At 36.9% G+C, this 25,021-nt stretch overlaps 1 protein-coding gene across 1 annotated transcript in view; it reads right to left on the bottom strand.

Moving 5' to 3' along the window:
• The window catches only part of LUZP2 (leucine zipper protein 2), a 183,955-nt gene that overhangs the window by 52,406 nt on the left and 106,528 nt on the right, over positions 1-25,021 (bottom strand). The window contains exons 6-7 of the mRNA XM_051622066.1: positions 11,031-11,093; positions 8,675-8,737 (exon numbers count right to left, since the gene is read on the bottom strand). Of these exons, the coding sequence (XP_051478026.1) occupies positions 8,675-8,737; positions 11,031-11,093 (126 nt within the window). The remainder of the gene's footprint in view (positions 1-8,674; positions 8,738-11,030; positions 11,094-25,021) is intronic.

Below are 25,021 nucleotides of genomic sequence, written 5' to 3'. Positions count from 1 at the left end.
TCATGGATAACCACCAAATCACTGGATCCATTACTCACAAATGTTTAGTAATATTAGCACAAATATGATAATTCCTGAATTCATGATGAAGCATTTTGCACTAGCAGACACAATGCTGTCTCCTACACTCAAAGATGTTTTCTACAAAAGAATAAAAACTTTGAAAGGATGACTCGAAATAATAGTACTGAGGTCATCTCTCAAGGCCTGGGGCAAATTGCACTTGATATCTTTGACACAACGTATTATTTGAGCCTTTCTTCCCCAAATTATTTTACTTTTGTGTGTTGACTTGATATATGATTTATTTCCACCACCATCTCCATCCCTTTCCAGCCTGACTTAAATGCTATGGAACACAGTACTTCTTTTTTTTAGTAGTCCTAAATTTTTAGACCTTTTTTTATTTTTAAGTCAAAAGAGGTTTTATTTTTTTCTCTCTAATAAAACTCTGTGCAATTTCAGAGACATAAGTATTTCCACTTGATTGTTTTTTGTTAGTCATGGTTGTGCATCATCACTTTAATTGCTTTAGGAAGTGGTATTAGGCTCTAAGATCTCAGTTCCTTACAGACTCTGAGGAGTGAATTAAGAACCTGAAGACTGGAAAATAATGTGTGATCCAATCTTCAGGAAGACAGAAATTTAAGAGGTCATGACTTACAGAACCATGAGTACAACATTAATTTTTGGAAAACTACTGGAGAGAATAATCAGACTACCTCTCTAGGGGACAGTTTTATTTGGTATATATAATTCAGGAACTGAACACTGAACTGAACATACACTCATTAAATATTCTGGTGACACCAAACTAGAACTCTGTGTGTCACAGAAGATGGGACTTATCTAAATTTATCCTGACAAACTGGAAAAAATGGGATGACATTCACTGAAGACAAGTAGCAGATGCTAAATACAATTAGGAATAAGCAATAAAACAAGTACAGAATATAGAACAGTAGGGATGAATGACTCAAGATGATATCACCACTGAATATGTAATGTTTTTCTAGAAAGGTCAAAGAACACTGTGGGTACAGACTAAAAAGATCCTTTTGCTCAGCTCAGCATGAGTGAAATGTCCAGTTGGACTTCAGTGTCTATCTTAAGGCACTGCAAATGGGCAGAGAACAAAGGAAACAAGTTCAGATGTTACTAACATGAAGCATTTGTGGTATGGAAACATGCTGAGAAGCAAACTGGAAAAAAAAAAATTAATAAAATTACACATTACTCTAAAAAAGAACAGCACTGTGAGACACACAGAATAACAATCTCAAAATATGCAAAATGTTGCTTCAAAAGAAGTTTTTTTTAAAAAATAAAAATCTGCTTTCCAAGTCTGTAGGAGATAGCTTGATAACAAATTTGCTCCAATTTTAGTAAGGAAGAATCAAGACATGAGAAAACTACTAAGGCAAGTGGACTAGAATAGACCAAAGCAGCAGTAAAACAGAGTGTGAACTGCTGCAACTTAAAATATATATATGTGTGTGTGTGTGTGTATAAAATACATAGATAAGCATTGTGAATGATTGACATGTATATAACTGAACCTACTTTGGAGTCAGAGAACATGGAATATTCTTTCTGTTTCTACAGCTGCCTCAGAAAACAGCTTTTGTCAGAACTGAACCAGTGCTGATGGGATTATCACATAGGTATAAGAATTTTTTATCCCAGCAAATACAAAGTAGCTTTTCTTATTTATGCATTTAAAAGGAACAGTTTGTAAGAATATTTTCAGAGCTTTCATTTCATCATCTGGTCTGCTTGCATTGTGGGCACTTTTCATTTCATCTTAATCACTTTCAAGAAAAGCAAAGCCTTTTAGAAAAACAGCTCAAGTAAGAGGAAAATAACCTTTTTTTTGCTAATAAAGTCATCAATGCATAATATACAATACCCAGAAGACCAATTAGATTAAATTTATCAAATAGAACCCACCATAAAACAAAAATATAGCTTAAAGGAGGCTCTGTTTGCTATTTTCTACTCATTCATCTTGTCATTTCTGACACAGTCCATGGAAACTTTTCAGAGAACATTTTCCTATCTGAAGTCTTCAATAGATCTTCTCAAAACAATATGGTTAAAAGTGTTATAACAGGCAGTAAATCTTCCAGACTCTATTCAGTTAAGCAAAGTCAGCCTGCAGCTTAGAGAACTTATTATCCCTAATAAAGCCAGTGGTTTAAGATCTCTGCCAAAAAAAAATATTAAAATTAGTAAAAAATCTCTAATCTTTTGCAATACAATTATGTTTATAACTGATGTTTCATAATAGCTTTTTGTTGTTTCATTTTTCCTAAGCAGCATTGCTAAATTTCCCAAGGGAGGTCACAGAAGATCCAGATGCTGAGGAAACATTGGATGGATAAACACACTACAGGCTAGAGATCCTGCCTGAAAGTGAGATGAGTTGTGCAGTATTTTCCCAGGGAATTTGATGTGACAGGCCCATAGGAAACTGTCCTCTCATCTCCTTTTACCATTGAGCTGCAGGAGTTACATTTATCATTACAAGGCACTGCAAAAGCACCACTAAAGAGAAGAACATTATTTCTGTGCTAAATAAATCAATGTGCAAATAAAATTTAAGGAAAACAACGTTGGTTTTGAAAGCTTTCTGCAAGAAAGAAGGTATTTTATGGTACTTTGACCATAATGAAGAATCCTTTAAAATCTATTTACTTGACTTATTTTTCAAACATGCAAGGTCAGCTGAATTCTGCAGTTGATAACAATTTTAATGCAAACAGGTGCAAATTATAGAATCATAGAATGGCTTGGGTTGGAATGGACCTTAAAGATCATGTCATTCTAACCCTTCTGTATGGGGACAGAAACCTTCCACTAGACCAGGTTGCTCCAAGCCCCATCCAACCTGGCCTTGAACGCTTCCAGGGATGGAGCATCCACAACCTGCCTGGGCAACCTGTTCCAGTGTCTCATCACCCACACACTAAAAAATTTCTTTCTCATGTCTAATGTAATTCTACCCTCTTCCAGCTTAAAACCACTACCCCTCGTCCTGTCAGTCAATGCCCTTGTAAAAAATCCCTCCCCAGCTTCCCTGTAGCCCCTTGAGGTACTGGAAGGTTGCTGTAAGGTCTCCTCAGAGACTTCTCTTTTCCAGGTTGAACAATCCAAACTCTCCCAGCCTGTCTTCATAAAACCAGTGGAGAAGAGAATGTACATTTATGAAATTGCTTGATTTGGGTCAAGCCTGACTGTCAACTGTATACAAACAGTGTGCAGAACTGAATTGGAAAACCTGAAACATTTGCATCTTCATACATGTGTGAGCACACAAAGCCCTTCTGGAAATGGTTATCAAAGATTTAAAATTACATAATCAATTATTTCAAGCTCAGACAATGAAGTCATTTATAATGTTCAACACAAGTTCTCTGCTGTCAGGTCTTCAGTGGTTTTGTGGGGGTTTTGTTTATCTTTAAACATTTCACCTCTTTTTCTGTAGGGAATGCAGAATCTCATAGGCTGCATCACAGAAAGACATTGCAATTCTAGGAAACAGGTTTACTGTGGCATGTAATTAACTACTGCTAATAAGGAGGAAAACATGTGGTGGCATCAATTTTCCTTCAGAGGGAGGAGTGGTATAAATATTTACCACATCCAGTCAGTATGATGTGAAAACAATTTCACATAATTTTGCTCTTCTTTGGCTTTATTTACCATATCAAATGCATGGTTTAAAAATGATTTTCACACATCCAGATAATGAATTGATTAGCATAGCATTATGTTTTTTCAAAGAAAGTGGTTTTGACTTATAAGTACATGCCCTTTGCCCTTTCTATATAAAGGCAATTCAGGTGTCTCCCAGGCAAAAAAATACTTCCTTGAAACAAGTCCTTGAAAGAAAATTAAAAAACATTATTTTTAACCCTGCCTTCTCTTTCTCTTATAAGTCCATGTAAGACAAGTCCGTAAGTCAAGCCTAAACTTGAGATGCTGATACGGCTCTGCGTAGGCCTCTGGAGGTATCGAGCACTCAGTACTTGAAACACTCTAGTGGAGCATAAAAAGGAAATGAAGATAAATGAGGATCTTGCTCTTTATTTGTGGTACTGCTCTTCACAGAAATGTGTGGGTTCAAGAGTACCACCATGGAAACCAGCTAGACCACTGTGAAGAGCAGGAGAAGTTGTCAATCACTGGGAGCAAGGTTGTCTTCTTCCCACCCTTATTCCTCTCTCCCAGTCGCCCTCACTAACCTTCCTGCCTGCCTTTCTCCTTTCCCTCTCTATTTGAGTACCTCGGCCTTTGCTGCTTCCTGGTGCCCCTTATCTCCCAGCACTGCATTTGTCTTCTCAGATGTCCTCTATTTTTACCTGGGCACCTGGTGGCTCTACACATGTGGAGAGGTCCAAGGGCACCCCCACCAGGGCCAGGGGCAAGCAGTTCATCAGCATAAACACCCACCTTGGCAGTGACAATTCAGGAACCAGCCACAACCACTTGCCCAACTGGAACCAATGTGGTTTGCTTCTCAGAGGAAGGTGGATAATTATAAACCCTCTCACTCATGGTTAGACCATGTACAGAATGCTTATTAGAAATCGTACAATTTGTTGTAAGGAAGATGCTATCTACTTCTTTTTTAAGTTCTACTGTGGAACGAAGATTAAGTACATTGGCAGGCTTGCTATCATTAGCTGTTGCTCACATTGGAACCTTCTTGGATTTTAGGGCTGTCTATCAATATATTTTGCCTCAGAACTGAAATAAGAGAAAGCAGAACAAGCAGTAAATTCATACTTCTGAAATTCTGAAAGAGAATCCTTAGAAATTCATCACAAAAAGTGTACATAGAAATACTCAAGCTGTACCCGTGAACTGTTCTCACCTTGTAAATTTCAAAGAACGATTTCAAAACTACAAGAGACTTTTATAAACTGATAGTGAAAGTTGTTGCTGAATTAATTTGTCTTCATCTCAAATTCCTATCAGGCACACACATATATTTGTGTTTCATGGAAAAAAACACACAATTTATTCTTAACCTTTTTCTAATTTAATAAAACATGACTTCTTCTAGGACAGTATAGGCAAATGATAGGAAGGACAGTTAATGATGGAGAAGCAATTTGAAAACAAGTGTTTAAGAATGCCTGAAACAAACGTAAAACACAATTTAGCAAAGCATTTAAATTTAAGAGTACTTCACTGAATTAGGGTTTTAGGACCATAGTTAAATTACTGTAGTTAAGAGTGGACTCATTCAGAACTTGTAAATACCTAGTTGCAAAGGCAGCTATAAAATTAAGAAGCTTGAGAGGACATTTTTATTTATCTTTATTTATTTATCCTTGTTATAATAGAAAGCAAATTTCAACATTTGTCAACTCTAAAGATATCACACTATGTGGTTTAGGGGACAGGAATTCAAATTCTAACCTCAGTAGAGATATTGACAACCTCTATAGCCTTGAGCACATCACTTCCGTGACTCCAACTGCTTATCTGTGGCATCAAATCACTTACAATGAGACAGAAAAAATATAGACACAGGAACATATGTGTAACATAGTTAATCAACTAGATTACAAACCACTTTGAAATCATAAGAAGAGTAAATACGTGCCAAATATGATGAACTCATGTTTTACTTACTACTACTTGGTTAAGTTAAGGTCACATATTGTTAAAAGTAGATATAATTTACCAATTCACTGGAGTGTTAAAGAGGAAAGCTGTCTTTTTTTTCCCTTTTCATCTTCCTCTCCCACTTCATCCCCACAGCTCTAGTGAGTATAGAGTCATTGACAGTAATAGTTACTAGAATTTCCAAACTAGTTTCTCCATGTTGATTATGCAAAACAAAAAGCAAACACTCCACCTTGTTACTTCCCATATATCTTCACAATTAATTCCACCACAGAAACCAATGGCTTAATAGGCAAGGACAGAAGCATTCCCTCATGCCCTTTAGAAATCTCATGTGAAGTTTACATCCTTCTGGTGAAGTGCTCTGAGAAGCTTGCAATGTTCAGAGCTACACAGAGAAGAGAAATCCCTGAAACCCTCAGCAAGGCACACAGAAAACAAAATTTAACAGGGTGGGAACACGGTGGAAGGGGGCAAGAGCAGAAGTCCTGTAACATGACAGTAACTGACAGCCAGGAGATTATCACACACACTGTGCTCTGTGCTGGCAGGAGACCGGCCATCTACTGGCTTGATCTTTTATCAGAATCAGTCTCACGAAACAGTCTCAACAGCAACAATAACATGAAATCTGTTTAGTTTCTAGTCTCAAAGCAACTAGAATTGAAATACCACCTGTTCTTGTACAAGCCTAGCAGCAGTCTGTCTGCTCTATTCAGTGTTTCCTAACTCAGACCTGAAACACACAAACACAAGCCTGACCCTACCCTTTCCCACATCTCACCTGATTATTTAGGAGGACAGCATAAATCTGCTGTTCCCTTTTCTTGATAGATCAAAATTCCTTTAGTCAGAAAAAAGACCAGCAAATAAACCTGACAAAAATATATGTGACTACACACCAGGGATTTATCAAATTAGCAAATCAGAATCTAACACGGTCAAGACATGTTTCAGGTATTTCCATGTGCAGTTCTCGTGGGGCTTCGGAATTCACAGTTCTTTAACACTGTCCATCTTAAGTTCTCAAGTTTTTAATAACATTACTTCATAATTTCCCTAAAAGGCAAGTAACATTTTCCATATTTTGCAGGTAAGTGTATTCAGAGCAGACTCACCCTCTGTAACTTGGGACCTACATCTGAGCTGGTGGCCTAGCACTCCTTCATACCAAGGGCTACATTCATCCGACGTAGGTCAAGGAGTTTAAGGCATAATTCATGTGGTCAAAGGTAAACATATTCTTTAAGACAAAATGTGTTTCCCATACTCTCCAAGGATGAGAAATGGAGTCTACAGTGCAGACATCTGTATGCAGTCAGATGAGACCCACTTCTACTCACATTCCCACTGCCTCCCTTACAGCACGAGTAAACTCCACCTCTTCTGTCACAAAGCCCTGATCTTTATATCTGTACCTTAATGGCTGAATTGTCATAGTTTACTGAACCAGGATCAGGAGAAGGTGGATTTCACTTTATGTATGCCAGTGACTTCCCAGATAGCCTCTCCCATTTGCTTGCTGCTTCATGCTTGTGTTTCCCTCCTCTGTTTCTGCAAGCTGTTTTCAGAGGGCACGTTAATCCACAAGCTGGCATAATTCAGATCCATTCTCAGGATAAGTGCATATTAGCATAACAAAAACAACAAGTAGATAGTAGTACCCAACAAACTTTTTGTCTCAGCCAAAGGAAACAAGTTTTCACACCCAGGCAAGTTTAGAGCTATGATCTTTTCCTCTGTTCAAACTCTCAGTTATAGCTAAACTGAATTTGAAGGAAAAAAAAAAGTGGTATCTTTAATGTTAGTTTGAATTAAAATAATTAATAATATGCCTAGGTTTGAACTCTAAATCTGTTCCCCTTGTTTGTGTCTTATGATGACCAGAAATAAAAGTGCCTGAAAAACCTTGGAATCAACCTGTGCATGGGGAAAAAAAAAAGGAAAAAAAGAAGCAAAAAACCCCAAACCCCACAGAAATTACACTGCATATTTCAACTTACATTACTGCATCTTTACAGTACTATGCATAGAGACACAGTAGTGAAAGTTAAATACTTCCAGAAGGCAATTTAGACCTCATATTGAGATGAATTATTTTGCAACTAGCTCTAGTCACTTTGAAGATGAGTACTTATCTTCATCCTTTATGCTGGGAACAAAAGCACTACACAATTAGCAGCCTCCAGTCAGGTGTCCTGAACCTCTCTCCTCCTCCTTTAACAGATTAACTTTGCAAGGATTTGATGCCCTTTAGCAAAATTTCTGTATATTTTGCCTTTCACCTCCCCCCCATCCCTTCTGTTTTTTTCTTTAAATGCACTAGCTAGACAGAGTATTCATCTGGATTGCATGAGCCACAGACATTTCTCTTTTCTTTTCTTCTTTTTTTCCCAGAAGCTTCAGTTTTGGTAAGGATGTTTCAGCCTATACCAGGAATTTGGATGCTGGGACCTAAGAAACATTCCGCTACTCAAACTTATCATAAAGTTTTGCTTAAAGTGTTAACAATTACTGACATTGCCATGGAGGACTGCTAATCAAAGAAAAAAGAAAAAAACATCTGTAAAATATTCTATAATTCAGTTAGAAAGGTGAAAAATGTATTACAGAATCTATGGAACACAGCAACAGGTTTTGGCCACCAGCAGGAAATGAGAACACTGTTTTATGTGAAGATATTAATAATCTAAATACTTACCACTGCTTTTGCCTATTTAAAACCAAAGATGTCAGAAAACTTTTCAGGCTTTGAATGGTTTCTTTCTTGCTCCCAGAAAGAAATGTAATAAAAAACACAGTCTCCTTGATGGTGGTTTGCAAAAACCCCAAAAGCAATTAAAATAGATGTTTTTTCTGAAATTGTCTTATGGTATTATGTCTGTCTTTGGTGTTTTGAGCTCTTTTTGGTATAGTGAAAAGGACATGATTCCTTAGAACTACAGTACTAAAGGCAGGTATCAGACTCCTACATTCTTTCCTTACTAAATTAACCCTAATACTTGTTAGCTGACTACAGTGAAATAAAACTTACCTTAAAAATCAAATCCTTTTTCCCATAACGAAGCTCCTTCAGCTGTGCTTGAATCTTTTTTGACTGAAAGGAAGAAAGAAAAAGGTCAGGTGGCTGTCTGTTTTATTTTAAATATTTACTTTTAAGATCAGAAAGAAAAAAAGTAGCAAGTTCTCACAACGGCAGAAAGTAGATAAGCTTCAAAATGCAGAAAGATAACCAAAGTCAACTACTTGTCCAGGGTATCACGTCTAACCCAGGCAAAGGATCAAGGAAAGTGTAAAAAAGCACTTGACTACAGAACATACATGATTTAGTATTATTGTGAGTAATCTTTTGGCTTACACATTTTAGACATGAGATGTTATCAGTACTTTCCCTGAAGCATAACTGAAGGCAGTGCCTTCCAAGTGAAGAAGCTTCTTTTCTTAGAGGGGAAAAAATGTCCATGGTGTTGCATGGGTTCTTCTTTGGAATGCCCAGGAAGTTGCAGATAGCATCTAAATGAACTACATTCTGAGTTTGTGATCATGTCCACTAAAATAGGCATAGTTATGCTGATTTATGTCAGCTTAGACTGACATTTATTTTAAATATTGTTAAATTTTATTCTTAAAAGTAATTTTAAGTAATTGTCTATATATTCATTTATTGCAAAACAGTTGATTTTTTCTTTATACTACACCAAACTGTCCGAGGAACATGATTTCGCCCTTTATCTAAGAATCCTGTCAAAATAATTTGTTTTCATTAAAATCCACATTCTCAACAAATATTCAATAAGTTTTCTCACAATAATTTATGCCAAAAGTTTAGAACTCCCTGGAATGGATTAGAAGTCCATTCCACATTTCCTGAAATTGCAGATCCATAAACATATTACACATAGTAGTATATCTTGAATAAATCAGAGCTTTTAGAAAGATTTGCTATCTTTATAACTGGGCAGTCAAATTCAGTGACAAACTTGTGGGAAGGATGAATGAACCTAAAGATAAAATTTTAGAACTTGCTTGAAATATTTAAGAAGTATGGCCAAATTGTTTATTGTACCCGATAAGATCTGGAAAAATGAGCCAAGATGAGCTCAATTCATTTCTTCCTTCTGTAACTATGTCTGCTGTTATTTCATCTAGACAGCAGAAAGTGGCCTCTGATCAGACAATGCAGTATGGAATGTATTCCACATTAAAAACCAGGGAGAAAACCTTAACCAACTGTAATTGTTCTAGGAGTTGTGCTTAAGAAAATATACAGTCTCTACGACTTAGAAGGTATCTAAAATGGCAACAGAGGAATCTTCAAGTTAATTGCCAAACATTCAAGATATTTTGCAGGTAAGGAAAAGGAACTTGGAGAGGAAAGCAGAAAGCTATGTTGCACACACTGCCAGTTGTTTAAACAGTGATCAAGAGATGAAAATATATTTGTATTCATATATTATGGCATGTTAGAAAGCAACAAGGATGATATAAGAAGATAGCAGATTTCAACAAGCTAGCAAAAAAAACCAAATCCACAACCTTGTTATTTCTTACGACTGAGGATTTCTCAGAAACAGTGGTTGCAGATCTTTAGTCAGGTTAAATAGCTAATATAACTAGAAATCACTAATCTGCCCTCTTACATTTTGACCTCTAAGTTAAAATTAGAGTCTTTAATGAAGAAAACATGTTATTAAAATTTTAGTCATGAAGAAAAGTGTTACAATTCTGCTTCATTCTGGCAAGGTACGATGACTTTCACAGAAATTATATGTACAAAAAACATGACTGAAGTAGTGGAAATGAGTTCACATACAGTAATATCCTCTTTCATGAAAAGTTAAAAAGCTAAAGAGAGTGGTTGCATAAATTTAGTTACTTGCACTTTTATGCATTCGGAAAAAAAAAATAGGGCTTTTGTAGCAAGTATCTTTGCTAGCTTGCTTTTCAGAAGAGGGAAGATTTCTTTCCCTTTCTTTCATAAAGTGACCTTTTTGCCTTGAAATAGTGAAACATTCTAGGAATCAATAATAATAAATCTTTCCTGCCTCTCTAAGTTAATTTCAAAAAAGGCATTAAGTTATTCCTGTCTTAGTCTGGGCATGGAGATCATGGAAAGGAAATCAGTTTTATATATGCCATAGATGTATAATAAACATCTAGATAGCAGCTACATATACTTTTCATAAGCATGCCCAAACTTTGTCTAAAACTTGAGTTTGCAGCTTGCTTTCTAATACATTTGAGTACACAGAAATGAGTAGACATGAGAGAGCTGTAGTAACACCAAAGACACCTAATACATGATCTACACCAGAACCTCAGTAGAAAAGACTTTGATGCAAACTTCTTTTCAGTAAGTTAGATTTAGAATAGAGAGGAACTTCACTCACCTCTTCTGCATGAATACCACAAAGCTTGTTTCCTGACAGGAGCTTGTTTTTGAGGCTTTTGTTCTGAGAGGGAGGAAAAAAAGTAATATAGTTTTATTACCGAGTTACTGAAATACTGAGGTATCCTTTAAATATTTGATCATACTGGTTTTATTTTATACATGGATAACATCTTCAAGTCACCAGCAAAGACACAGATAAGAAGACAAGATAGATGCATCATGGCACAATATCCTCTCTTACAGGATTCTAAAAGGCTGTAACTTTGCATCAAAACCTGTTTTCATAGGAACAGGATTGCACACAGATAGATACCTTCTGGCAACTGAAAGCAATTTAGATTGGATATACTGAAGGGAAAAAAGGACAGAAAAAACCTTATAATCCTTACCTGGCGTCAACTGCATAGATCAATATCATTGTCAGTAAATCATTACAACAACTGAGTAATAGGTCCAAGATGTCATCACTTGGCCTTGATCAAAATCATGGGTTCCTTTTTTTTAGATTTCGTCATTTAAATTTGCAAGTAATCAAAAAATTTAGTAGGCTTGCTACCTGACAGCACTTTGCCCACTCAATATGATTTTTGATATAAGAGTTTTAAATCTATTTCTCCTCATTTTCAGGGAAAACAACAAACTTTGATAAAATGAATTTTCAATACCCTGGTAATTCTTTCTGCACTCCTCACTCATATTATCCCATAACTGACATTCAAGGATAAAGATTTTTCTGCAGTGTGGACATCTTTAAAAAGTGCTCAGAAACACAAGTATTCAATAAGCAGATCTTCAAGTGCTGGAGATAACATGCTTACATTAAAAAATATTAAAATAACATCAAAAGCAATTTCTCCTTTGCTAATCAACTGTAAACATACCTACAGAATCCTACCCCCCATCTGAGGAATGTGTTTTTATTACTGAATAGCAATAGATTTTTTTTTTTTTCAAGAACAAGCTGACATTAGAGAAAAGGGATAATTCCACCCATGACATAAGTTCAAATTTAGGTCCACAGCCCACTGAAACAGTGGAAGCTTTTTTTCTGGAATTAGCAGCTTAGAGTTTTGCTTGAAAAAACCTTTCAGATTAAAGTGAATGGAAAACCATAAAATTCCAGCTGAAAGCTCCTCTGCACAACTCCAAAAAAAGCAGAAGATATGACACCATTTCCCATGTGTCACTGTTCCTATCTACTGTACACCAATACACACTGCTGCAGGAACAATCAATCTTTTCCAGCTGTTTGACATGGGCACCCACAGCTCTGTAATGCAACAGGAAGGAATCGTGATATCACTTTGAATGAGACAACCCCAGATGCTGCCTCACAAAATGTGATTTACAAAGGGCTGAGTACATGGAAAGGGAGAATAAATGTTGTTCTCACCTCACAGTCAATTACTTTTAGTTCCTTATTTGAAAATGGTGTGGTAGCTCATCACAGAGCAGTACTAAACAACCACTGTAGAAAGACAGAACAAGACAACTGGCTCTGCAGAAAGGGAACTGGTTAGCAGACAGAAGAACAAAGATAAAGCAAACAGAAGCCCAAACAATGATGCACACCCAGCTCGGCTATTGCCCACCAGGGCTCACCCGAGGAGCGATGCTCTACTGTGAACATGCAGGAGATGTGACTGGTTTCACATTTCAAAAGTTCAGCATCACCTCTTGGGGAGATGGTGAGACAGATGTGCTAAAGACACTGCTTCATTAGGGAACTGCACTTAATTAGCCCAGGAAATCAAGTCATCACTTTGCTTGGACTAACTGGTTTAATTATCCTCCAGTTCCCCTAGAGCCCAGCGATAGTTTGTTTAGGTAACAAATGAATGAGTTGCAGTCCTTACATTTTTATTCATTTATCTTCATTTTGTCAAGTATAAACTACTGTGAGAAATACTATTATTAATACAGCAACACTTCACAAGTAATTTCCAGAGGTGCTGTTTTGAGGAGGCCCTGCAATAACCCAGAATGTGAAGAACTGAAGCCAACGACTGTGAAAGGACACACATTGTACTAATGGCTGTCACAATTTTCACATTATATACTTTACAGCTCATTACAGATCACTGCAGGTTAAAAACAAAACTTGATGGAGATACTTTAAGTTAGAAGAAGGACTCCATTTTGGAGATTTAGCCAGGTTTAGCAGGATTTACCACTCCTGTCTCACTATCCAGTCTACTAGCAACAACAAAAAAATAGGGTTCTTGAAACACAGGTAAAACAGTCCTGATTTAATCTGCACTTTAACAATGTTTTTAGAAATGAGAGCAAGCATTAAAGGTTACAACTGTCAAATATAAGTTTGCATCCCAATTAATATTGATACTTTTCAATAGCAGAAAGTGAAGTAGAACTGAGCTTGACTTAATTTGGATTGTGAATTATGTATTTCAAAACAAAGAGTCAGTTAATATCAGGTCAACTGATCAGGGAGATATTTACATTACAAATGCTTATTGAGTCAGGACAGAACTCTGACTTCTAAGTCTTAAGATAAGGATTCATTATGTGTTTTATTTTCCTGTTAAGCATTCTTCAAAGAACAACAAATAAGTGAAATTACCTAGAATTTTATACAGGTTTTGTTTCAAAGTTTTTTGTTTATTTGTTCTGAAGTACTTTAACCAAAAAGGTCCAGGACATTTCATGTTTAATGACCAACATAAATTAAAGAAAATAAGCATCTGTAAACGTGTCTGTAATAGCTCCTTTTAAAATTATATAGGTTAGCTATTTTAATTAGACATGGTCTTTCAGATTGAGAGAATGCAAGCTACCATTATATTCAAACTAAATAGGTATTTTAATGTATTATAACATCTTAGAAAGCTTATAGCACAATCTGTTAGCTGGAGTTTTTGCATGTAATCATATCATTAAGCAAAGTTACTGTAGCATCAAACTCTTCATTTACTAAATCTTTTAACTCAGTTCCACCGGTAGTTTCAGTGCTTCCCTAAATTCAGGTGCAGAAAACTGTTGTCAGTGAGTGTCACATGTGCAAGAATCCTGTTGTCTTTTCCCATGCAGTTAATTCTTGCAGCCCTGGTACCTCCACTCAAGAAATAGCACTGCAGTTGAGCACAGTGTCTATCAGTGTCTCCAAAAAAAATGAGAACTTGTCAGACTTGTTAACATTTTTCACAGAGCTTCCATACTGAAAATAAAAAGCTTTCTGCCTCATTCCTGAGCAGATTTGTCAGTCAGTCCCTGTGCATTTATTTTTTTTTTCCTTTCCTCTTATACTGACATAGATTTTGCATGTATTCTTTGTGTTCTGATTTTATTGTCAATATGTGAGACCGGGTTTAACAGATGCTGAATTAACTATATGAATACTGACAGTTACCCTGTGTTTAGATTGACTAAAGATTTCCCAGTGATAAAAAAAGCACAGAGAAGAAGCTGTAGCATCACAGTTGCTTTGCCTGTATGACTTTGGAACCTGCAAAGAAAAAAATCCTTGCTTGCTGGCTAGAGGTGTATTTATTCCTTTCTATTCCTAACTTTTGAAAATAGTTCCTTCACTTCTGTCAGCTCTTCTCTTGGATTAAGGACAAGTAGCTGGCCAGAACATTCACCTGACATCTGAAGAGATGCACCCATGTTATTACAAAAGCAGCAATCCCTGCTCTGACAGATTGAGCACATCACCCCTCTACAGAAGGGGGAAAGAGAGAAATACAATACTGAGAGACATGACTACCTTAGCATTTTCAGAAAACAACAACCAATATGCCAATGATCCTTCCTTTGCATATTGTTACAGAATATAAATTTTATCTCAAGAAAATTCAGGTATCCTCTTCTTTCTCCCTATAATATCAAAGCATAATGGTAGAAAGGTATGACAGGGGTTTTCTAGGGGTTTTTTGTTTGTTTTGGTTGGGATTTTTAATTCCCAGCTCCCTATTAGAAATCTTGAACAAAGACTTAAAAAGAAAAGCACAAACTAAAGCTTAAAAAGCTCAAAAGAAGCACTTTAACAGTTGCAGTTTTAGTTCCTTCCTTTTCTGCAAACTCATTTTATCATCATCATTAACTATATGGCCACATACTGGATTTTTTATAATCTCCCCTCCTCATTTAGCATGTACAATAAACACCTTCTGAGTCAAGAGCCAGTTTATAGGCATTGTTAAATGTGACAAACTACTCCTGAGTCCAGTGTAAAGGGGTTTAACACTGTTGTAAGTCTGAAGTTATGCAGATTAACATTTATCTGCTGTATCATATAGTGTACTTACAGAAGGGTAAAATTTACTGTTGATGTAAAAGGCACAACTTCTCAGATGTCATTCCTTAAGTTAGGTTATCCTGACCTCTGGCCACACAGATGAGTGCTTTAATTCTCTTCTATTTATACATCGTAATTCAAAATATACACATTAGTTATTTGAAATAGCATCAGGATCTCAATCCAGGAGGAACACAGTGTACAATGTAGATATCATCAGTACAAAACAAGTTTAGTTTGCCTGCTAGCCTTTGAAAGCAGGAGGACACAGAGCATGTTCAAGGAGAGAAAATCACTTTCTCTCTCAGAAGATTATTCTCAGCAATCAACCTCAATTCAGACATTTTATCTGAGGTCTGACAGCAGTTGTTTGTTGTATACAAGATAAATTTGGCTCTGCCTCCCCTTGATGAATAGTGCAAATCAAACCATGCTGAGCCCCTGCTCATCATTGGACCATTTCTCTCTCATGGTCATCCCATTAAAAAAAAAAACAATTACCTAAACCCAAGAGCAACAAAAAAAACCTGGACACTGCTCAGCGGGAGGGTCAGGGCCAATTGCCAAGATGAACTGTTTTCCATCTCCTGTTAAACTGGAGCGGTTTGCTGCGCCCTTAGGAGGGAAATCAGAAGACAGCAACAGACCAAAATCAAATATCTGAACTTAGCTGATAACACAATGTATCAGTACCCATTTTGCTTTGAATATTAGCTTTGTATTTCACAATGATGAAAAATGCTTTATAGAGCATGAACTAGTGTGACTGCTTTAATCCCAGCAGGGTTGGCTCAGCCCTTCATCTTTCTGAGACAGATAAATTGAGTTTCCTGCACTCTACTGTGAGGTTTTTCAGAGAAGACCTTAATAACTGTATTTCTACATTTCCTTTATGGCCAGTGAAGACACTGTGACTTTTTGTAAGAATAGGAGTTCGCCTTGATATTCTTGAGCAAGTTTGGGCCTCTTTTCCTTATAGTTTTCAGTGCTGAAGCGTGCTGAACAGCTGAAGGACTCTGCCCCATCCGCGTATTTTAGTAGTGACGATGCATACACGAACTGCACACTTTTCAGGTCTGGATCTAAGCTCAGAAAGCAGCATTGTCCTTCTAGCTCTAAATTCCTGGGAAAAGCCCACTATCACTGTGGTCAGGCTTCACCCTCTCCATACCCAGAAATGCCCTCTGACACCTCTGTCTGTGCTGTATTTAGGAGGCACACGCAACAGGCAGAATCTGCCAGCCAAACCGGGCAACCCCAGCAAGCATATCACCTTGCTGCTGCTGTAAGTTTGGACATATTTGGACTTTTACTGTCCTGCTTTGTTGGTCTGGGTTTTTTTTTTCCGTAATCTGTCCGTCTTACACTGTTAAACTAGACATGAAGGCACAGAAGAGCAAGCTTCCCCAAGCTAACAGCATGCATTTTCTCTGCGTATCTATGCCTTCTACCACTAGAGGCTGCTATTTTTTCCCCTGAATTTCAGGTGGCCAAGCTGAGCTGAAGGAGTTGATGAGCAACACGTAAAAATCTTCTATTTGAGCTTTTAGCAAGAGTTCTGTGTTGGGTACTACAGGCACAATTATTGAGAAGTATACTTTTTCCACAGATGCCCAGGCAGGCAGGGGAACCAACAATAAAGTCTCCTAGTGAACTGAGAACAGACTTTGGTTGTTTCGTTGAGAAGTGCCGTGTCCACAACTTCTTCTAAACATTAATCCAGAATATTTTTTTCTTTGGGCAAACACACAGAGGAAGGGGAGGGCAAAGTCTGAAATACACCAAGACACGCAGAGCTTCCTCCTGAGGAAACCAGGCTCTGTTGGCATCCTGTCCTCTCTGTGTGTGTGTTACAATTACACACAGCAGTAAGCCAACTTTATACAGCTCTAGCAAATGAGTAATTCCTTGTGTCTGAGACATATTTTCCTACAGTTGTGCCCCATGTAAACCCATAGTGTAAAACTGGAATGCAACACCACTATCTTCTATATGTACCTTATCAGCCATCTATTATTGGCCAGATGACAATACCAATAACTTCAGGCACCTGCTTCTTTATGCACGACCACTACTCAAGTCCTGCCTCATGTGAAGTTTGTTGCTGGTGGCCTCTACTAATGCTGTGCATCACCTCTAAATCTCTCCATTAAGGAAGTTGTGTTTGTTTTGCACTAATGAAGCAGGATGAGGCTGCCTGAAGCTGCAGCTACAACCATGGTTTTGCTTCATCATGAAATGGTTGCTATTAACAATGGCAGCACAATGTTAAATGAACAGGAGTAAGGAGATGGAGAATAACAATAATAAAAAGAAAAGGATACATTTTGAGTACTTGGTTTGGTTGTTTTCCCCCTAGCAATCCAAATGTAAACATGAGAAGAAATATATATATATATATATATATATATATATAAAAAACATATTGCAGCATGTTGCACTGGATCTGTTATAGACACTAAATTGTCAGTCACATTCCCACCTGATCATGCAAAAAAACCTTGGAAATATAATACAGAAAAAACCTCAAACATAGCACATGTGGAGACTTTATTCTATCCTAGAACAGATCGGGGTGTAAATGTGAGCCTGCCTACCACTCAAAGGGAAACAGCAGCTTAAAGACAGTCAGAAGTCTTTCCAGGGCTAAAAAATGCATTTAATCTGTTGCATAACAATACTGTTATGCAAATACAGAGTAATTCCTCATGCACATGTGCTTTTCTCAGAATCTTTTAATATACTTCAACTTTATAACGTTTCCACACAGAAAGCCTAAACACAGGCTTCTCCATAAAAGCTCATCCCTAAAAAAATTAATGATTTAAGAGGGATTTCTGTCTCTAAAGCAGAAATAATTCATAGCTTGGCATAACTTAATAGGAAAGTTTAATTCCCAAGTCCAGTTGTCCTCAGTATTAGTATTTGCATCACTCAGTAGCAGACCAAAGCCCAGTCATTGACAGATATGCAGTTCTTGTGTCTGAGCCTTCATTCCCACCACATGCCAGCCTGTAATAACAGACTAGGATGAGACTATTCTCCCTGCTCAAGATGAAGTGGTCTTCAAAGGCAGCTGGATTTAAGATGTCATCCAACCTTGTTAGTCACTGACAAGCCATCAGAATTCTGAGCAGGATTTGAGAACTGCTGCTGTATTTCAGAACTTAACATTTTTACAGAGTGAGCTAAGATGCTGATTTTTCCACAGCAGTCTTTTATATTAAAAATGTGCTATGGTATCTAAGGAATTAAGACACTTTAGAACTCAATTATTCATGACTGTTATTAGAAATACTTGTGCTCAGAATTCAAAAGAAATTCATAGTCACTAGCTATCTGGCAGTCCTAGCACTTCCTCAGGTGAAAAACTCTTTAAAAATTCTAATCAAATTAGAGACACTAATTTTAGTACTTCCTACTACATTTAAAATATTTTCACTACTTTTAGAGGTGTGGGGTTTGTTTTTCATCCTTTTTGGACTACTTTGAATGGCATGTCTCTGAGTCAAAGTAGGTTCTATTCTACGGTTCTCATCTAAAGTGAGGTTTATTTTCCATCCAGCAGTCAGAATCTCTTGGAGAATGATGCCTACTCAGAAAGCTGCAATTAATTTGTGTGAACAGTCATTTGCAAGTTTTCCTCATTTTTTCTGTTTGTCATGTGGAATTTCACTATGATCTGTAAGCATCTTATCTCTCCCTGCTATCACTGCCATGTGCCAATAAAATAAAATCACAGAATCATAAGATATCTTGAATTGGAAGGGGCCCATAAGGATGACTGAATCCAACTCTGCTTCTCACAGAACTACCTAGCACTAAACTACATGACTAAGAGCATCATCCAGACACTCCTTGAACTCTGACAGGCTTGGTGCCACAACCACTTCCCTGCAAAGCCTGTTCTAGTGACCAACCACCTCCTCAGTGAAGAACTTTTTCCTAATGACCAGCATGAACGTGCCCTGATACAGCTTCATTCCATTTTCACATATAAATAAAATAAATCAAATTAAAAAAAAAAAAAAAAATTAAAAGGGGACACTGGACACATCTACACTGCAAAATTTAGATTACAGGATACTGATACTCCTCTAATACTTGGGAACATGCTTCACTCTTCCTTAATCCAAAGCTTTTCTTCTTATCTGAAATAACCAAAATTGTGCAACTTTTCACACTTGCTAAAACTCGCACCTGAATATTAATATTCTGCCAGAGTTTGCAATTATACATCCACAGACAAAAAAATTGCTTTCAGAAAAAATAAAGCATATTCCCAGATTGCTTTTAGTATTTATAAGGTTAGGATGCAATATCAAACGTTGTTACACAGAATCTTTTCTATGCATGTTTTAAATAGTGGTGTGGGGGAAAAAAAGCACTCATCACCCTACACTTAGAAACAGTGGGGTTTTATCTTACAGCAATGAATCAGTATACTGGGCCAAGCATTCTTGTTTTTCCTATGTATTTTCTTTTGGATTGTAAGGGGTCAGGGCCCTTCATTTCCCTTATCTCTGAGTAAAGAGACAGGAAAACAATAAATAAAAATATTTATTAGACTGATTGAATTTTCAATTCCACCTTTCCAGTCATTTCAACAGAACCTTGTTATGAAAAGGCAAATGCCAGTTCTGATTCTTTCTGTGTCAGATATTCTAATAAAAAACATAACAGTGCATTAAACACAGAATCCCATTTTACAGTTTATATCTGAAACGAAGGGCAATTGCCTATGCCACGCAGGATTATCTAGAGAAGAAATCTGACAATTCTTTGATCTTTCCCTTAGAGGTGGCTGAGTGCCCTGGGGATGGCCTGTGGGATCAATAAAGCAGAACACCTTGTTAGGTAGGTGTTAGCCTACAGCTCCTTCTTTTCATTTGTTCAGCATTTGTGAACAGAATGGTGAAAAGAAGCTGGTGCTGCTGCAAGATGCAAGTTAGGCTTAAAAAAAAAGAAAGCTCTGTGACAGCTCTATTAAAGCAAGACGACAGAAAGGGAAAGAGTTTGCTGAATGTGAACAAACACGTAAATAAAAATAATCTAAATATAAAACACATTTCTGACTTTCAACAAAAAAACCAAGCTCCTCTATAACTAAAAGAGTGAAGGATGATCCTGGTCACATTCTGTTCTACAACTTCACTTAGAATTTCTGTCGTACCAGGGGCAGGAGATGAAATGCGGCACTAACAATATTTTTGATCTTTGCACATTTGCATCCCAGAACTGTCAACATCTGCCTTAAAGCATAAATGGCATAGTTATGAAAGAATGGCAGGAAATGACTAAGGAATACATTTATGCTGCTCCCTGTGGAGTCATATCATTCAGGTTGACTTTAATATTAATCGGCTCTTCCTCCTGAAGTCTCTCAGTACCGTGCACCGAGTACCTGTTGTTACAGAACATTTTGGCCAATATACTTAACTGTTAAAAGAAGTTTTGCAGGTAGAATCTACAGACACCTAAAATATACCTCAGCTGTTTTGAAGAAGCTACTACGATATCTTTCAGCCAGGAACATGATATCCCTGAGGCAGCTTTACTGGATTGATTCACATACTAAACATAGTTCCACCATGCTGTGCTCATTCAATACCCTGAGAGATAAGTACCTACATAATAGGTACTAGATAATACTTTCTTCTTGCTTTTGCCCTGGCATGATCTACTCCCACTTAGAGAAAACAAAATGATTTCCAGAAGTACAATAATTTCCACGTTAGGTTGTTTCAGCACATTCTAAAATATTATTTTAAATTCACACATTCCATGCAGGTATTAACACCAGTGCTACAGGGTTTGGAAGGTGTGACTTTTGTAAGGGCAGCGTTCATACCAGAAGGCAAAGTAATGCTGGCTCCATCTTTGGAACAGGTGAAGTTGAAATGAGTCCACATTCTCTTTTACATCCTGTTAGGCAAATCATGTCAGCAGTTAACCACTGTCAGTGTATTTGTAGCAAAACCATAATGCACACCCATGTGTCTTCAAAAACGTCAGAAAAGTACCCTAAACACTATTGACTGTTCTACTGTATCAGCTGAAGGCAGCAACACAAACTCTTCTGGATTTTGAAGCTGGCAAGGAGAGGAGGTATCTTCAGCCCCGATGTGCCTCAGTTGTGTTAGCAAGGGAGACTGTGTTGTCTATAAACAGCAGGGAGCAAATTAGTAAATAGCTCACTTAATAATACAAATGTGGGCCTGGGACAATTTGAATAGGCAGTTAGGGGAATTCTTAGTCTACTGGCACAGAACTCTAACAAAATCTTCATTATTTTTTCATTATTTCCTAAAAGTCATTCAGCAAGATGAAGAGAAGTCAGGAGGAGGATCTAATTCAGAGGACCCAACTGACATTTTTTGAGTCATTAACAATGACTTCAGGAGTCACTGATCTACCCATGATGATGAACTTACGTTTTTAGGCCAAGATGCCCCCTCTTGGGAAGGGAGGAGAAAAGGAGTTTATCCTAATTTAAAGAGCTAATTTTCTATGTTACTGAAAAATGTTTCCTCTTCTTTAAGCTCAGTACAGCAATATAAGATACAGATACTCCGTACTGGGCTCCTAAGAGTTCTTAGGAAAAATTAAGGAAAAAAAGCTCTGAGTACAGCCTAAAGTTCTTTGGTTTCTGAAAGTAACTTATAGCTATAAACTAATTGTAGGGGGAAAAAAAATAAAATTGTGAAAAACTGAAGAATCACAGAATGGTTTGGGATGGAAGGAACCTTAAAGATCATCCAGTTCTAATGCCCCTTGCATGGGCAGGGACACCTCCCACTAGTTCAAGACCACCATAAAAGAAGTTGAAGACAACATTTCTCAGTACCTATAATAGAGCCTAATCAATCAAAAGGATATGGGACATCCTTCCTCCTAAAAACATCTGGAATAGAAGGTGATCTGCCTGGACATGTGCTAATCATTTCCTGCTTCCAAAAGGAAAATCTTGCTTTCATTAATGTTGCCACAAATACTGACTTGAGTGAAAATCTCAAAGTCAAAAGAGGTTTTAAGTGAGACTTGGGGGTCATGCCTTAAAATGGTAAGAATTTAATATTACAAATAAACCCAACACATTTTCTTAGTAATTTCTAAAGTATTCTATGTGATAATGGAAAAAAAAAATATAAAAATTTCCCAAACCTACTTTACTTCTGTGTAGATAAACTATCTCATTTTTTTTCATTACACAGACCACAACTCTGAATTACAATAAAAAGGACAAAGCTCCAAATATTTGAAGTAACAAAGCACACATGTTGTTTTTCACTCTGAATCTCTGACTAATGATGACAAAGTCATACCTCCAAAATTGGGCAGTGACCTGTGCCTACAAGAGAAGACCACATGCTTCCACTTTCAGAAAAATGCATTATTAGTGCTTGCTCTGCCTTTTAATATACACTGAAAACTAAAGCAATATTCAAAAGAAGTCTTTTCCTCTCTAACCAGACTGTTAGTCTTTATTGTTACCTCCTGGCACCCTGCTTTTGTACACATGCCAAATATCATCTATTATTAATGTTCTCTGAACAGCTGCATTGATGTGCAAGCTGCAAAAAAGTAATTTGCCTCAAAGTGCTGGGGCCATTTACTATATCTAAATGTAACAAAAAAAAAATTGTGTCATTCTTGATTAACTCCACATTTTGTTCCATATCATATCTGCGACAAGACAAGTTTTGGACTGCTTGATACTAAAGCTTCCTCTAAAACTATTTCTATAAACTGGATCAAAATCCATTCAGTTCAAGTTACTATCAGCACTATATGTCAGAACCTCAGCCATGAGTCCAGCTATTTTGTTGAACAAGCATCTCTAAACCAGCAACTTGCTTTTCTTTGCCATACTTTCACCTTCCCAAAGCAGAGGAGAAATGGCAGAAAATATTTCATTCTGCTCTATTTTAAGTGTCCTTTGATCATCTTTCATGAGTTTTTATAAGACTAAAAACTTTAAACTTTCAGGGAAGTTTCCAAAGTAAAATACAAGTATAAATGTATGTGTTACATCTTGCAAACAGGGATATGGGGTTACACTGCAAATGGTGTAATAAAGATAAAAAAATAATTAGAAGAGGCTAGATAGGAAAAGCCTTGTCTGTCTTAACATCACAGACCATGTGTTACTCATCTGACAGACTTAAAGATATGTACAGTCAAAAAGTGTAGAGACAAAACATATTTTTAAATCGAAAGGCAACATAGCTGTGAATAATCTGAAGCTGAATCTGCAGACTGGCAATTCCATGGTTACATTGTACAGGTCATATAAATCACACTTTGTTTCCAAGCTATAATTTCAACAATGGAAGACTCAGACACTTTGGATGGAACCACCATTTAACTCAAATGGACTGCTAAATATCCCCAGATACTTTATCTACCAGTGATGACCCATACTTGCAGCTGGCCATGGTGGCCATGAAAAAGAGTCTAGATTTTCACACAGACTGCTGGTTATTTTCCCCCTTGCTCCAGATATCCAAATGAAAGCCATTTGGAAGGCCTGGCAAGACCTAATAACATGGAAGAGAACATGCCTGTCCATGGAAATTGTAGGATTTACTAAGTGTTGACCTCCTGACAGCAACCAGTATCTATGAAGTACAACTAAGGAATCATTTCTTCTACATCAGGTAGCAATGAAAAGGTTCTGCTTTCAAGACCTGACTTTGAAAGTTGTGTTAGCAAAGTATTTAAAAACTTCTCTGAAGAAGTTTGAAAGAGACCACATGATTTTATATCTGTCCTTGAAAGGCATCACAGTTTAAAATATTTATCACACAAAACATACTTTGTTAAACAATACAGCCTGTAAAATGCTGTTATGCTCTTAACTTCCAGGCTAGAGACTGCTCAGTCTTTTAAGCACAGGAAAACAGCTTGCAGATGGAAACTTTCCATAAGTCCATTATTCCTTGCTTTAATAATTGCAGAAAAATTAACATCAACTGTCAATACCTTATCATTCAAAACTGTATTTAACTCAATAGTTTGATAAATGGTATTTACAAAATCTGTTTGGCTGTGTTTTCTGTAGCTTAAGTGCAATCTACATACATTGACAATGTCTTTTTAGGACTGGAAACATTCTTTATGAGAAAGAGAGGCTTGCCATTTTCAAGATTTATTATCTTTGCTCTTTTGCTGAATAGAATACAGGCATATTAATCACAATACCAATAGTTTTGACGTTGATTCAACTAAACCTTCACAGGACCTTTCATGCTAAAAACAGAACAAACAAAAAAACTCTTGGAGTAAGAGTTAGGTCTTCACTTCTTCCATATCAAAGCCACTAAAATGTTCTGAGGACTGTGAATGTGCATAAGCAACATGTGTGTTACTGCTTGAGATTATCATAATGCAAAATATTTTGCAGAGGTGGTAACTGATATACAAACTACATCAGAATTAATGCCTAGTTGCACTTTCCCTGTATTTCTTCTTGATTCAGAAGAAGGGAAAACACTACATGCTGATAAATTGAACAACCAAAGGAAGCTTATGCACCTGCAGAACTATCACAAATGCTTCAAAAAACTAATCTTGTTGAGACTAAAATGTTGCACATTCCAAAACAAAAAAAGGAAGGCAAATCTATCCTAAGACCAGGAAAATAAGAAGAGAACCAGAAAAAACAGAAGAGACTCAGCTACTCTACCCTTTGAGGACTGCATCAGTATGTGCAATGTCAGTCATGAGCTGAA

The sequence above is a fragment of the Apus apus genome, chromosome 5, assembly GCF_020740795.1.
Source record: "Apus apus isolate bApuApu2 chromosome 5, bApuApu2.pri.cur, whole genome shotgun sequence".
Classification (NCBI taxonomy): domain Eukaryota; kingdom Metazoa; phylum Chordata; class Aves; order Apodiformes; family Apodidae; genus Apus; species Apus apus.
This window is presented reverse-complemented; position numbering and strand designations above follow the sequence as displayed.